This window comes from Sciurus vulgaris (assembly GCF_902686455.1).
Source record: "Sciurus vulgaris genome assembly, chromosome: 5".
Classification (NCBI taxonomy): Eukaryota; Metazoa; Chordata; class Mammalia; order Rodentia; family Sciuridae; genus Sciurus; species Sciurus vulgaris.
In genome coordinates, this window is record NC_136465.1 from 154,758,649 (window position 1) to 154,772,215 (window position 13,567).

Genomic DNA, 13,567 nt, shown 5'->3' on the forward strand with positions numbered 1-13,567 from the left:
CATGAGGACCAGAGAAGCGTGCGCATGGCAAGGAGGCAGGGAGAGTTCCGAACACACTGGGATACTGGGATTTGTTCAGCAGTGTTATCCAAGTCTTTGTTGAATGTGTGGAGAGTGGGTCATGCACAAGACCAGGTCCAGACTGAGATAGGGCGTCAGCACGTCCAGCAGACAAAGGACAACGTGCATGTTAACAGACAACTTTGGACTGGCTGAAACATTAGGAGGGTTCTGGGTGGCACTAAGAGCTGATGATATCTAGGCTTAGGGAGTGCTTAATCTGGACCAGGTGCTGACTTCAACCTTAACCTTCATTTCAGCTCATTGCATCTCATTGCAGTCCTGTTGGCTTGGTGTCATTGTTACCTCTGTAGATGGGTACCATGGGGCTGGGTCTGATACTCAGCCAGTAAGTGCTTCTCACCAAGAAAGGGCAGAGAAGTCATGAGGGGGTGCTGAGAAGGGGAAATGAAGATCCCGCAGGGCCTGCTCAGCCTTTTAGAAGTTTGCATTTTATGCCAAGGACAGCAGGACACAGGAGAGGGTCTTGAGCAGGGGAGACTTGTGTTTCAGAAAGTGATCATGGTGGGCCCACGCTGCAGATGGAAGACCTGCAAACCTGGAACTAGGGAACCCCACTGGAAGCTGCCCAGAACTTCAAATGAGGAATGGCACTGTCCGGAATATGCAGCGCCCTGGAGATGCAGCCCAGGGTGTGGATTCTGAGGGGCTCAGGAGGTGGATGCTACAAGCTGCCGGGGTGGGAGATGAAGTCAGGGAGGGGCCGAGGCTGACACTAAGGAGGAGCAGGTGCTTTTCCACAGATAGGTTAGAGGGGCGGAGGAGCAGCTGTGTTTCACGGCTCAGAAGTCCCACGGAGATGGGCCCACACCAGGCAGGACTTTGGGCTCTGCCCTCAGCCAGCCAGAAGCTGAGACTATTCTAGAGCCAAGGTTTCTGGACAGCAGCCAGGAAGAGAGAACACCCCTCCTTGGACTCTTTGGCTGAGCAGGTCTCAGACCCAGTTTGGAAGTGGTTGCTATGGTGACACCTGAGCCAGTACTGCCACCATGGCTTTGCTGGAGGAGCCCTGACAGAGAAAGCTGCAGTCACAACCTGCTCCAGAGCTCAGTCGGCTGCAGCTCAGGCTTCCCAACCTTAGAATCATCTTCCCAAGCACAGTCGTTCTTAGCTTTGGGGTTTTATAAAACTCCCCAGAAAGCTTAATATATTTAGCTATTTTTTTCAGTCCTAGGCGTTGAACCTAGGGCTTCAAGCGCTCTGGGCAAACACTGAGCTGTGTCCCCAGCCCTTTATGTTTTTATTTTGAAATGGAATCTTACTACATTGCCCAGGCTGGTCACAAACTTGTGATCCTCCTGCCTCAGCCTCCCAAGTCACTGGGGTTACAGGCATGTGCCATCTTGCCCAGCTCCCAGGCAGATTTCTAATTCAGATTGCATTCCTGGACTACAGGCATCAGTGGGCAGGAGGAGGGCAGGGGGGAGGTGAAAGTGGTCAGGGAGGGGCTTGTTATGGCACCACTGCGAAGTTCAGAGTTCCAGACCTGTAGGCCACCTCCTCCTCTCCCTGTTGTGTGGGTGGCAAGCTTTTCTGGACATTGGGAAGGAGCAGAGTCACCAACGGCTTTGCTTTGGTGCTCCTGGCTAGAACACCTGCCTAGCTCAGCTGAGCCTCCCCACTCTGTGCAACCAGCAACCCCCTGCCCTGGACCTGTGTGACACGGAGTGGACCCCTCAGGCAGAGAGGTGCCTTCAGTAGAGAAAGGACAGGCCACTCCAGTGGGGGAAGCAGGAGTACCACACCGTCTGCGAGGCACCGGGAGGGCCCGTCAGGAGAGATGGAACATCACTCTTCGCGGAGACATCGGCCATGCTAGACACCTATCTGCTTAAGGATGATAATGAAATTAATCCGGCCTGTAGTCACTTCCCGTCCCCATGATTTATTGGCCTCATACCCCAGCGTCGCTGCATGGTGGTAATAAATGACAAGACTAGGACATGAGGGCTTAAAGGATTCTCCTTGTGTTTAAAAAGCTGAGCCATAAGGCAAACAGACCCAGAGAGCTTGAAGGAAACCGGGGAGGTCACCAGCTCTGCTCTCTGAGCCCAGGCCATTTCAAAAGCCGTTTCCTAAAGACTGATCAAAGACAAGCATCTCCCCGCTCAGCTGCTCAGTCTGTACTTGATTGAGGAGTGCCTCTGCAGATTCAAAACTGGGAATAATTCGACAGGGCTGGGCTGAAGTTTGCTTTTGCCCTTTCATTAATGAAAAAATCTCTCCTCAAGCACTCGCTCTTCTCTCCAAAGAGACAAGATGCTAATTATCACTCTTATTCGTTTACTAAAGCGCCCTAGTTTGAGTCACTGTATGTGCTTGAAAGCAAAAAAACTATATTTCATTTAAAAATAGGGTCTAATTCAGAGTTTTAAGTGATTCAGACTCACCTCCCTCCAATTAGTCCAAATTAGTTAGGTTTTAAAGTTAATCTTTACTGACGGCCAGTTCCTCCTCCTATCTAAACAAAGTCCCTGCTGCTGGAGCTTGAGCCCATTTCTTCTTGCCTTGTTCTGTCCTTGGGGAGAATAGGCTGTAGTGGGTCTCCACTGGATGAGTGGCTCTTCGTGTGTTTGAAGAACAGATTTCTAGAGAGATCTGAGGACATGGCAAAAATATAGCATCTTTATGGACCAGATGCAGCCCCCCGGGAACCTCCGAAGGCCCTGTCACCTACCGGATGGCACACGTGCCAGCTCTGGCATTGTGCTTTGCGTGACAGTGATGGTGGCTGCCAGTGCCCAGCACTGTGGACGCTCCATTAGTATTGTCAACACCCCTGTGCTTTTAGGCTGGACCTGCCATCCCCCCCGGCCAGAGTGAATTTCTGTCCCAGTCTCCTTCGGTCTCGTACAGACGAGGGGTTAAGTGAGCTGATGTCTTTACAAACACATTAAGGCGGAGGCGACTTTCTCCCTATAATTAAGCCCGTCCTTAAGTGCTACCATAACTGGCTGGGCTCTGTGGGCTTTGCTGTGAAGGGGATCATGCTGTTCCAGAGCGGGTGGGATCCGCGGCACAGGCTCGCTCTCCCAGGTGACTGGTTTCTCTGCAGCCCAGGCTTCCTTCCTCTCCCCCACGCCCTGTGTGACCTCCTGCTGGACTGTGTCACTGCCGCCCACGCTGTGCCAGGGGTGGCATCGAGGGTGCAGGACAGGTGTTGGGGGGCAGGAAGTTTCCTCCACAGACTGCGCCTCTCTTTCTGGGCTGCGAGGTTGGGGAGGCAGAAAAGATGATGGACCCTGTGTGGTTGAAGAGTATTGCTCGTCCCAGCCGTGGGTCGGTGCAGAAATGGTCGCTAACACGTTTGCCATTCAAAAGACATTTAAAATTCCTAGGAGTGTCCCAAAGTGTCTCCTAGGGAAAGTCAGAGGTCCTTCTGGTCAGGTGTCATCTATGATCCCAAAATGAGAGCATCAGCTCCTCTGCAGGCCTCTCGCCGCCTGAACGCCGTGAGGGGCTCCGTTTGCATGGTTTGCATGGTGAGCACAGAGCGTGCTGCTCCCGCGCGGCTGCCCAGCTGGGCTAAGGCTTTTACCAACAGCAACTCCTCTGGTCCTCTTTACTGCCCCATGAGATGCATACTGCCATTATTCCCACTCAGAGGCCCAGAGAGGCTAAGGAACTTGGCCAAGGTCACACAGTTCCTCCCATTGATGTCCCAAGGCTGGATACAGATGAAAAATGAAATCACTCTAGAAACTGGGGCTCTGCTCAGGGCCAGAGGAATAGCCTCATCCAGTGCCAGGCTTTCGGCCCCTGTTCCCAACACCTCAGCAGCCCCGCTAGAGAGCTGGGCCTGATTTATGAAATACCCTGGTAGTTAATGTTCTCTGATATTAAACTCAAAGGGTAACTCCTCTTAAGATCCCGTGATGAATCTCATGGCTGTGGGTTATAAAATGCCTCCTTGTTTCCAATCCCACTTTAACATCCCTGGTGGCCAACAGTCCTTGAAGATGGCAGTCACCTTCATCAGCCAGGGAGGCCAGCAATACCAACCCCACCAACACACCCAGAGCACTCCGGTTCCCAATTTCACACACACTTGGAGGCCCAACTCCCTGGGGAAGGAAGAAGACCAGGGTTTATCTCTAACAGACCCCAGAGGGAGTTTGCTTCTGGCCCCAGGGTTAGTTTCTAGTGAACAGTGGAGAAGCAGGAGCTCTCTGGGCCTTTTCTCTAGTTTCAGGAATCCTCTGGAGCTCTGTTCTCTCTGCGTGAGTTGATGTGTCTGTGGAAAAATCGGACAGCCCCTTCCAAACGTGCTGAAGGGACTGTGCAAGGTCCCGCTGGCCCCGAGAAAAAAGAAGCCCTTTTCATCTGCCTCCAGCCTTGAAGCATCAGCGAGGGGGACAATATTGACAGGGAGAGAGCAGTGTTGGCGGGTGGCCTCTGTGACAATGCCAGTGGAATAGAATTCTGTTTTCATATAATACCGTTGTGACAGAAAGGTGGCTTCAGTAACGAGAGACACCAGGAAGGGCTCCCATGTGGTAATTTGTATTGATTTTTTGTGTCTTTGGATTTTTTTCTTCAAATAAGGAAAAATTATCATAATATTCAGATCACTGTCATCATTTTCCATAAAATCCACAGCTACAATTCCACTATTTCTCTTAAGCTGGGCATTATGAAATTGCCAGTAGTTGAGCGTTTTTGCCTACAGAAATGACAGTTTTATAAGGTTAAATGTGAGTTCAACCTTATATTTATAGAAAATCTGTTTTTACGGGATAATCTCTAACTTAGGCCATACAGATAACACTTGACACCAAGAAATCTCACACTCACGTGCACCTTTTAGGAGTGACTTTAAATTGTTGACAGGATCCTTTTCTTCCCTGTATGGTCCCGGGTGCTGATTCTGGTGAGGATAGCCTATAGTCATGTCTGCTGCGTCCCACCTCAGGCTGGATGCAGAGGATCTCACAGTGAATCCTGGAACACTATGGAACCAGGAAGAATTTAATTTGAAATTACCGAGCACGCCCGTTCTGCTCTGGCTTGAGAAACATTCCCACTGCAGATTCATCGAGGGACATCAATCTTGCCCTGATTCAATTTGGTTTTCATCCCTAAAGTAGGGGCCTAGAGAATGCTCCCTGCCTCACAGGAGGATGGGACGATTAATGAGTCACCCGTAAGGAAGCATTTGGAGCTCCTAGGATGGAACAAACAGCATCATGATTTTAACCCTTCAGATTCTGCAGCACTTTTGAAAAAGGCACTTCTGTCCTTCCCTCGGCAACAGCTGACTTGTGCAAAATAGGAAGCGGAAACCTTTCGCCCCCCACAAACATCTGTAAATGATTTTTCTGTTCTTATAATAGTGTTAAAGCGTCACATGGGGTGGAAACGTTCCAGCCCTAGAGCAGCTGTGAACGAAATTCGCTCTCACACACACACACACACACACACAACTCATCCACTAATAAAATGCTTTTACACTGGCTCTTGGAAGATAATTTCAGAGTAAAATTTCCTTGGTACAAGCTGCGTCTACGCTGTCTTAAGGCCTGAGCACGGTGCCAGCAGCAAGACATTGCCAGCTCTTGAAAGGACAGTTGAACTTCTGGCAGCGCTGCTGATGGGAGGCCCATCCCTGGTGTTTGTGATTATAGAGCGAGGGTGCTCGCTTTTGGCAAAACAAAGCGTCTGACAGCAGCCGCGTATTGGCTCAACACTCAACAGGATCCGTTCGGGATTCATTCTTTGACAATTACCCAGAGTGAATCACCGACTTCCTTTTATAAAAAGATATTTATTGGCTTAGAAACAGAGCATAGCCAGCTCCTCGTGGGGAGGAATTTTGTAACCACGTTCAAACGCTCTCATAAGCGTGGTGTGTGAGGATGGCTGAAGGGTGCTTTGACTTTAATTGCATCAAATATGGAGGAGAAGTGAAAAAATCAGCCAGAAAACACTGAATGGCTCAAGGGAGAGAAGAGGATGTTTGGTAATCACACAGAGTCAAGGAACTCACCAGGAGTCCCCACTGGTGATACTTTGAAGAGCCTGCTGGCCCAGCCAGCCCTCTTCCCACGAGACGTTCTGAACGCCAGGAGTTGGAGGCCTCTGGCACAAACTCAGGGGCTGGCTGGTCACAGCTGGCTGGACAGCTGTGTTGGGCCCTCTGGAGAGTTGGCTCTGTCTCTGTTGTCCCTCCGTGGGTGCACCCTGAAGGAGATTAGGTTTTAATCCTTAGGAGCTGGCGAGGCAGGCTTGTACTTTTCGATAACCAATGTGCAGCATCCTAGAAGAGAAATTCCCAGTTTCTCCTTTTTTTATTCTTTTCCCCCAAACTGGCGAAGGCCAGGTATTAGAGTTCAGAACAGCCTTGGAGCTTCGGTGGAGGGTGAAATGGCTTGGCTGGTGATGTTCAGAAAGGACAGTGAACTTCCTGGCTGTGATCCCAGAATGGAGGTGGGAGCTCTATTCCCTGACCCATCTGATACTGCTGGGGACCAGCCCCTCCCTCAAAGCAATTTACTTCTTCCAAGGAGCCAAGTTTGCCCTTAGGGTCTTAGCATTCGTGTCTCCTTCCCTGAAGGTCACTTGTACACCTGGCTGTTTCCCAGGGCCCATCAGGATCATGGAGAGAGGCACTAGCGGGCCACTTGGTCCTGGGCTTCATGGTCCCAGAAGGCCTTAGGTGAGGACCCTTGACTTCACCTCCAAAAGAGACTCTACTTAGGCACAGCACGAGCATTCCATTGTGGTAAAAGTATTTATCAAGGTACACATTGAAAATCTGTGGCAATTTCTTAACAGCTCTACTAAGTTATAATTTATAGACCTTAAAGCTCACCTGTTCATAGCGTGGAATCCAGTGACTCTAGATATATTTACAGAGTTGTGCAAAGTGACGCCATCTAGTTTCAAAACATTTCATCAGCCCAGAAGGAAACCCTGTTTTCATTAGCCTCTGCTCCTTATTTCCTCCCCTCCTGCTTTAGGCAATGAGTAATCTACTTTCTGTGGGTATAAATGGCCTATTCTGAACATTTCATGTACCTGAGATCATACAACATGTGGTCCTGTGAGACTTGGCTTCTTTCACTTGGCATGTTTCACATCTACAGCGTGTATCCTTTATTGTTTGGCAATTTTTTGAAGCATATCCATACAATGTACACAGTAATAAAAAAGGATGGACTGTGGGTAGGCACAACATCGCAGACCTTATGTTGACCCTAAGAAGCCAAACACTAGGGTTCATTTTGAATGATTCCATTTCTGTCAAGCGTAGAATAGACAGAACTCATCAGTGTGATGGAAGTTGGAGAAATGACTACATCTGGATGAGGGTGGGTGGTTGTTGCCTGGGAAGGGGTGATGGATGCCATTCTCGAGACCTTGACACGCTCCTGCCGTGATGTGGGTGGTGGTCACTCAGGCAGAGTTCTTAAGCGAACATTCGATGAGCTACATACATAGAAGTGAATGGGCAGCACTCTCCTGTTAGACTTTCAAAGTTTTGATTAAAAAGTTATGTGCCATTTTTATGATTTTTATCCTTTTTTTAAAAAAATGCTACTACCTACCCAAAAGACCAAGTCATCAGTTCTGCTGGATGAATTCTCACCGAGGGAGCCGTTAGCACCCAGGTCAAGGAATAGAAGCCCCTCCCAGCCCCTCCTAACCACTACCCCACTTTCTTCTCCATATGTCTGTTGTCATAGTTTTGACTGAGTTGTCTTTCAGCTGTATGTAAATGGAGCCATACAGTGTGTTTCTTTCCTGTCGGACTTCTTTCGCTCAATGTCATGGTTGTAAAATTTGCCCATGTGGCATGGAGCAGTAGTTAGCTCATTTTCATTGTTTTATAATCAAGAAAGGACTCCAAATATTTATTCATCTGAACATTGATGGGTATTTGGGTTATTTCCAATATGAGGCAGTTACAAATACTTTACATCAGGATTTTTACTTGTTGCTGTTGAATGTAGATCTACATGTGAAATTGCTCTGGTCACATACCAGTTTTTAAAAACCTGTTTTGGCATTTCTTTATTTCTTTATATACTAGTCATCCTAGTTCAGGCTGCCATAACAGAATACCACCAACCAGGTGGCTTAAACAACAGACATTTATTTCTCACAGTTCTGGCGCCTTGAAGTCCAGGGTCAGGGTACTAGTGGATCCGGAGTCTGGTGAAAGCCCGCTTCCTGGTTTACAGAGGACTCTCTTTCTCACTGTCTCCTCATGTAGTAGAGCAGAGAACAAGCTCTGGTGTTTGTTCTTATAAGGGCACTACTTCTGCTCCCAAGGGACCCACCTGCATGACTTCATCACCTCCCCAAAGGCCCCGCCTCCTAATGTCATCATGTTGGGATTTAGAAGAATTTGGAGAAAAAGACACAAATATTTCAACCCAGAACAAGCAGGAGCCTCAAAACCCGGAACTGACTCGGCTTCTCTTGACCTCTGAGAAGTGGAGGAGGGGCCTCACCTGGCTGGGTCCACCCCTCTTTCAGGGCCGACCCCCTTCCCATTTATGCCACAGGGTCCTGGCCTCCACCTGTTGGGTACTTTCCTCATCCCACTGCCTGTGTGTCGCCTCCATAGGACCATGGGTTCCTTGAGGGTAGTGACAGTGCCTTGTCATTCTAGATTGCCCCAGCCTCAGCACAGTGCCCAGGACATAGTAGTTCTTGATAAATATTTGATTTAATAAGTGAGGGAATGTAAGAACCATCCAGCCATCTAATTCCTGAGTGAAGTTGAGAAATACATTAAATTTTGAAAACTCATATATTTTTTATCTTTGCTTTCAGATATCAAATGGATCCACTATAAAAGTCTTTAAGAAGATAGCAAATTTTACTTCAGGTAACCAATATAATATTGTTAACCTTTTGTTCTCACCCAGCTTTATAAAGTATTGGTTTCCGCCTCTCTCAGACATATTGTCACAAAGGTGAGATTGAGTTGTTGCTACATGATTCTCTGAAAGCTGAGAAAAGCCATTTCAATCTGTGTCTAGTCCTAAGAATAAGGGCCCTGCGAGAAGCAGGAGAGGAAAGTGTAAACCGGTTGGCCCAGAGGGCCCAGCATGAAGGAAGGTGCTGCCTCTTAATGGCTCTTAACTCAGGGCAGAATCTCAGGTCTTTTCCAAGAGCACAGTAGGATGGGAGCTAACAGTGAGGTCCTCTTGGCAAACTGAGAGGAAAACTCAGATAACCACCCAGCCCAGCAAGAGCTGAACAAAAAAGATGGTCCACTAGGAAAGTCCGGGTCTCAGTGTGATAACACCCTGCAAACTTCTCAGGAAAGGGGAAACTCAAGAGTTGAGCTTTTAGGGAAAAGTCAATAGGCCAGTGTCCGAAGTTGTCTTCTGACATCATCAGAGCAAGAAAATGCTGTCCCTAAGTCCTGTCCCAGGTTTGTCTCCAGAGCAGTTATACCCCAGCTAAGATGGCCTGTCCTCAGCCCTCAGAGGGTTCTGGACCCCTCCCCAGCAGACACCTTCTCACCCATCCTGCTGGAAGGAGGGATTTCAGATTTTTGGATTCAGTAGCAGAAGGTACCTAGTAAGTTCCAGCATCCAGTCAGTGAGGACGGGGACTGCAGGGCTCCTGATGAAATAGGATTATTTGGTAGCTTTCAGGACACCCCTGGAGGGACTCCCACCTCCATTACTTTATGAGGTTACAGCGGAGCTGTCCTGCAGAGTGGCTGTCACTGTGGCATAAGGAGGAGGGTGTCCTTATGTTGTGAAAGGGGGAAGAGCTATGTTTTTGAGACCTCAAAGATTGGGTCTTCTGAAGAGCCTCCTCTGGGGATTGAACAGTAGATAGGCCTGGATCTCTTCATGGGATTCCAGTTAGTCACAACCTCTGCTTCCTCCTGTCTAATCCAGCTGAGAGCCATGACTTGGCTTACTATTTTGCTAAAACTCCAAGACCCTGTCACAAGCCCCTCTATCAAAGTCCCAGGCCTAGATGAACCCAGATATTAGCCTTTTCTGAGCCTGTGGTCTGCAGTTGCAGAAGAAAGGCACTCAGCAGCTGTGGGGTCACTCTACATTCATGACAGTCAACTTGACCCGAGCCTCCACACAGCTTGCCTCCCCTGGGTTCCCCCAGAACCCTGTCCTCTAGGTCAGCCTTGCCTCCGAGCGATGACCACACAGAACCCCCGACTGTTGGCAGACGACTTCACCCTGTGGGGAGCACTGAAATGAGAACCCGGCATCCAGCCCCACACCTGCCTACCCACTGCAGCTGCCCCGTGCTCCTCCCGCCCACCTCCCAAGGCCAGCTGGCACCTGCCATCTTGTCAGCCCTCTGAGCGTTCCCGCACCACTGGCCTCTTCTCCCCAGTGAGTGTGGGGCTGTTCCCCACACCCCGCCCTCACTGCTTTCCTCCCCATCAGCCTTTCAGATTCCTAGTCTCTCTCACCTACAAGACCAGAAAAACCCCAGTGCCTTAATCCCCATTTTCCCTTCCCCTTCTGCCCACGATTTCTCCAGAGCATGTCCTCGCTCTGTGCCACCTCCTTGCCCTTCTTTCAGGTCCCAGGAGGGGTCACACTCCTTTCCATCCTGGGGCCTTGGCCACTTGCTTGGCTGACTCTTGCATTCAGCTCCAACATCCCTTCCTCAAAGAACCCTCCCAGACTTAGATCTTAGGTACTTCCCTGGCATGTAATTCTCTCAGAATCCTTGCCACAGTTGGAATTAATTGTGCAGTTAATAGTTTCACGACTCACTGGTTAGAAAGTGCACGCCATTTAGGACTGAAGGAGGTCCTCTCACTCCTGGCCCTAAGCCTGGCAGCACCACCCTGCTTCCCACAGAGGAGGTGCACCAGGTGTATTTGTTAAATGACAGGCTTGGGCCCCGCCTGCTCTGTCCCAGCAAGTGGCCATCAGCCTGTTTCCACATTTGCAGGGACAGGGAACCTGCTCCCTGCTCCAGTCCCTTCCCATCCTGCATTTACACTGTTCTGAAGATCTTCAGGTGCAGCATGGAAAAGGTGACCCGGAAGAGCTCTTAGGTTCCAGCACAAGTGGGACTTGTCTTGAGAAGGCCAGCTAGCCCGTGGGGGGTGTGTGTTTGTTTACTTTTCCTAATGAACTGTTTTCTCTCCCTCTCTGGCGCTCAGATGTGGAGTACTCGGATGACCACTGCCATTTGGTGAGTTCAGGCTTTCTCTGCTCACTGCCGAGTTGCAGGCCTTCTGTGGCGCGAAGGGTCTCTTCAGGTAACGCTTCTACTCTGTCTTCCCTCTAGATTTTACCAGATTCAGAAGCATTCCAGGATGTGCAAGGAAAGAGACATCGAGGGAAACACAAGTTCAAAGTAAAAGAAATGTATCTGACAAAGCTGCTGTCGACCAAGGTACACTTACTGTTCCGGGAGAGCTTTTACGGCTACCTCGGGGGTGTATGATGTGTTTGACTTAATTTCCACTGAAGTGTGAAAATGTTACAAATCCCTTGTGCCTTCTAGCAAAGCAAAAGGAAAGTTTAAATTGTAAACACTTCCTATCTCCTTTTTATAAACTGCAAAGATAACAGCACTTTACAAATTCAACTGCAGGTCTTCAATCAGGGATTTTAATATTGTTCTCAATTCCTTACCTACCCTTTCACTATTGTTATTTTTTAGGTTGACAGCATAATTATTCCTTTTTGTTTACTTGTTATTAGAGATAAGCAATAAACTTCCTCCTCTGAATTGCAAATAAAATGAAAGAGGGCAGTGTTAGTGACTATAAACCTGGTAAAATCTTACCAATTTTTTGTTCATATTGAAATTAGGAATTCTGTTCCTATGTGTCAGATATGGAAGCCAGCAGAATACCAGGTCAGGGGCTCATTTTACTTTATCAGGCTGTTAGTGAGATTAACAGAAGTCGAGGTGATTTTTCTGTTTTTCTCCCTGAATTGACTGGCAACATAAATGCTCCTATCTACACCCAGCCCTAGTGGCTTGATGGACATGCTGCTTCAGATTACGGGTAGCAGGGAATCTGCTTAGAGTTGAGGAGATTTGGTTAGTGGGCAGAGGCCAGCCGGAGCCTCTTGATTTTCTCAGCTTCCCCAGAGAGCTCAGCCTATTTGCTTTTCTGTAATATACTCAAAAGCTTGGAAAGTACACAGTAAAACCCTATGATGGAAATACAGGCAACAGGAAAAATTCTGGGAACAGAGCAACGTGGATTGAGTTTTTCCAGGCTGAACACAATTAATGAAAGCCAAGCCTCTGTGGCTTCTTGGTTTATGTATAACAGCCCTTCCACTCTTAGAGATTGCCACCATCTCCTCCCTGTTGACTAAACAATGTTGCTATCAGCAAGAGGCTTATGAACCAAATCGAAACCTGGGCAAAGACTCCCAGGACCTTTGTCCCATACTGTGAGTGTTGGCCTCATCTGACAATTTTACATTTTCCTCTTCAGCTTGTTTTTCGCTGGTTGGCACATCATTTTCCCTGAACCTAGATTTGGTTTTCTAATATGTTTTCAAAACGACTCTTATATTTTTTAATCTCTCAAACCTCATGCTCTCTTTTCAGGTGGCAATTCATTCTGTGCTTGAAAAACTTTTCAGAAGCATTTGGAGTTTACCCAACAGCAGAGCCCCATTTGCTATAAAATACTTTTTTGACTTTTTGGACGCCCAGGCTGAAAACAAAAAAATCACAGATCCTGATGTCGTACATATTTGGAAAACAAACAGGTGGGAATGTAGGTGATTATTGACATTTCCAAGAATCTAGGACAGGATATTAACGAAAAGGAGAGCATAGTTAGTTACAGGAGGATTCATTTATCTCTATATCAGAGTCTTTGGGCTTGGTAAGCTATGGCATCAAAGTAGTCTCTACTTTTTTTTTTGTAAGAGGGATTAAACCCAGGAACACTTAACTACTGAGCCACATGCCCAGCCCTTTTTATTTTGAGTTAGTGTCTAACTTAGTTGAGTAGGATCTTGCTAATTTGCTGAAGCTGGCCTTGAACCTCGTAAGCCACTGAGATTAAAGGCGTGAGCCACCACACCTGGTTGCCATTTCTATTTTTAAATAATGCACTGAAACCATTTCTATGCCGGGAATCCTACTCTTTAGGATAAAAGTTATCTTTAATGCATGAAAAAGGCTGGTTAGGATGTTAGACCAGCAAAGGATGAAAAATTAATATGTTGTGGTTTTACCATACTGTTTTTCCATTAGAGGAAACTTTTATTGGTCCCTAAAATAATCAATTACTTTGCAATTTTCAAGCTATCAGCATCTATACTGTGTATAGAAATTCATGCTTTTATCAAATGCAGTACTCAGGTAACATGAGAATTGGCCAAAAGTTCACATTGGTTTTTTGGGATTTTTTTTTTTTTTTTTTTTTTTTTTTGTATTTTAACTGAAGAAAAGGCAGGCCATCCAGATATAGTCCAGTGTCTTCTCAGAAAAGAAACAGCTCATTACCTCTATCTGAAATATTACATGCTAGAACTGAGTAAGACTCCGTATGGGA

General features: G+C 47.6%; 1 protein-coding gene across 2 annotated transcripts in view; it reads left to right on the plus strand.

Moving 5' to 3' along the window:
* Nucleotides 1–13,567, plus strand: part of PLXNC1 (plexin C1) — a 140,719-nt gene that overhangs the window by 119,650 nt on the left and 7,502 nt on the right. For both annotated transcript variants that reach the window (XM_079142819.1, XM_079142820.1), the window contains exons 24-27: nucleotides 8,863–8,917; nucleotides 11,195–11,226; nucleotides 11,323–11,430; nucleotides 12,610–12,773. In XM_079142819.1, coding sequence (XP_078998945.1) covers nucleotides 8,863–8,917; nucleotides 11,195–11,226; nucleotides 11,323–11,430; nucleotides 12,610–12,773 — 359 coding nt within the window. The remainder of the gene's footprint in view (nucleotides 1–8,862; nucleotides 8,918–11,194; nucleotides 11,227–11,322; nucleotides 11,431–12,609; nucleotides 12,774–13,567) is intronic.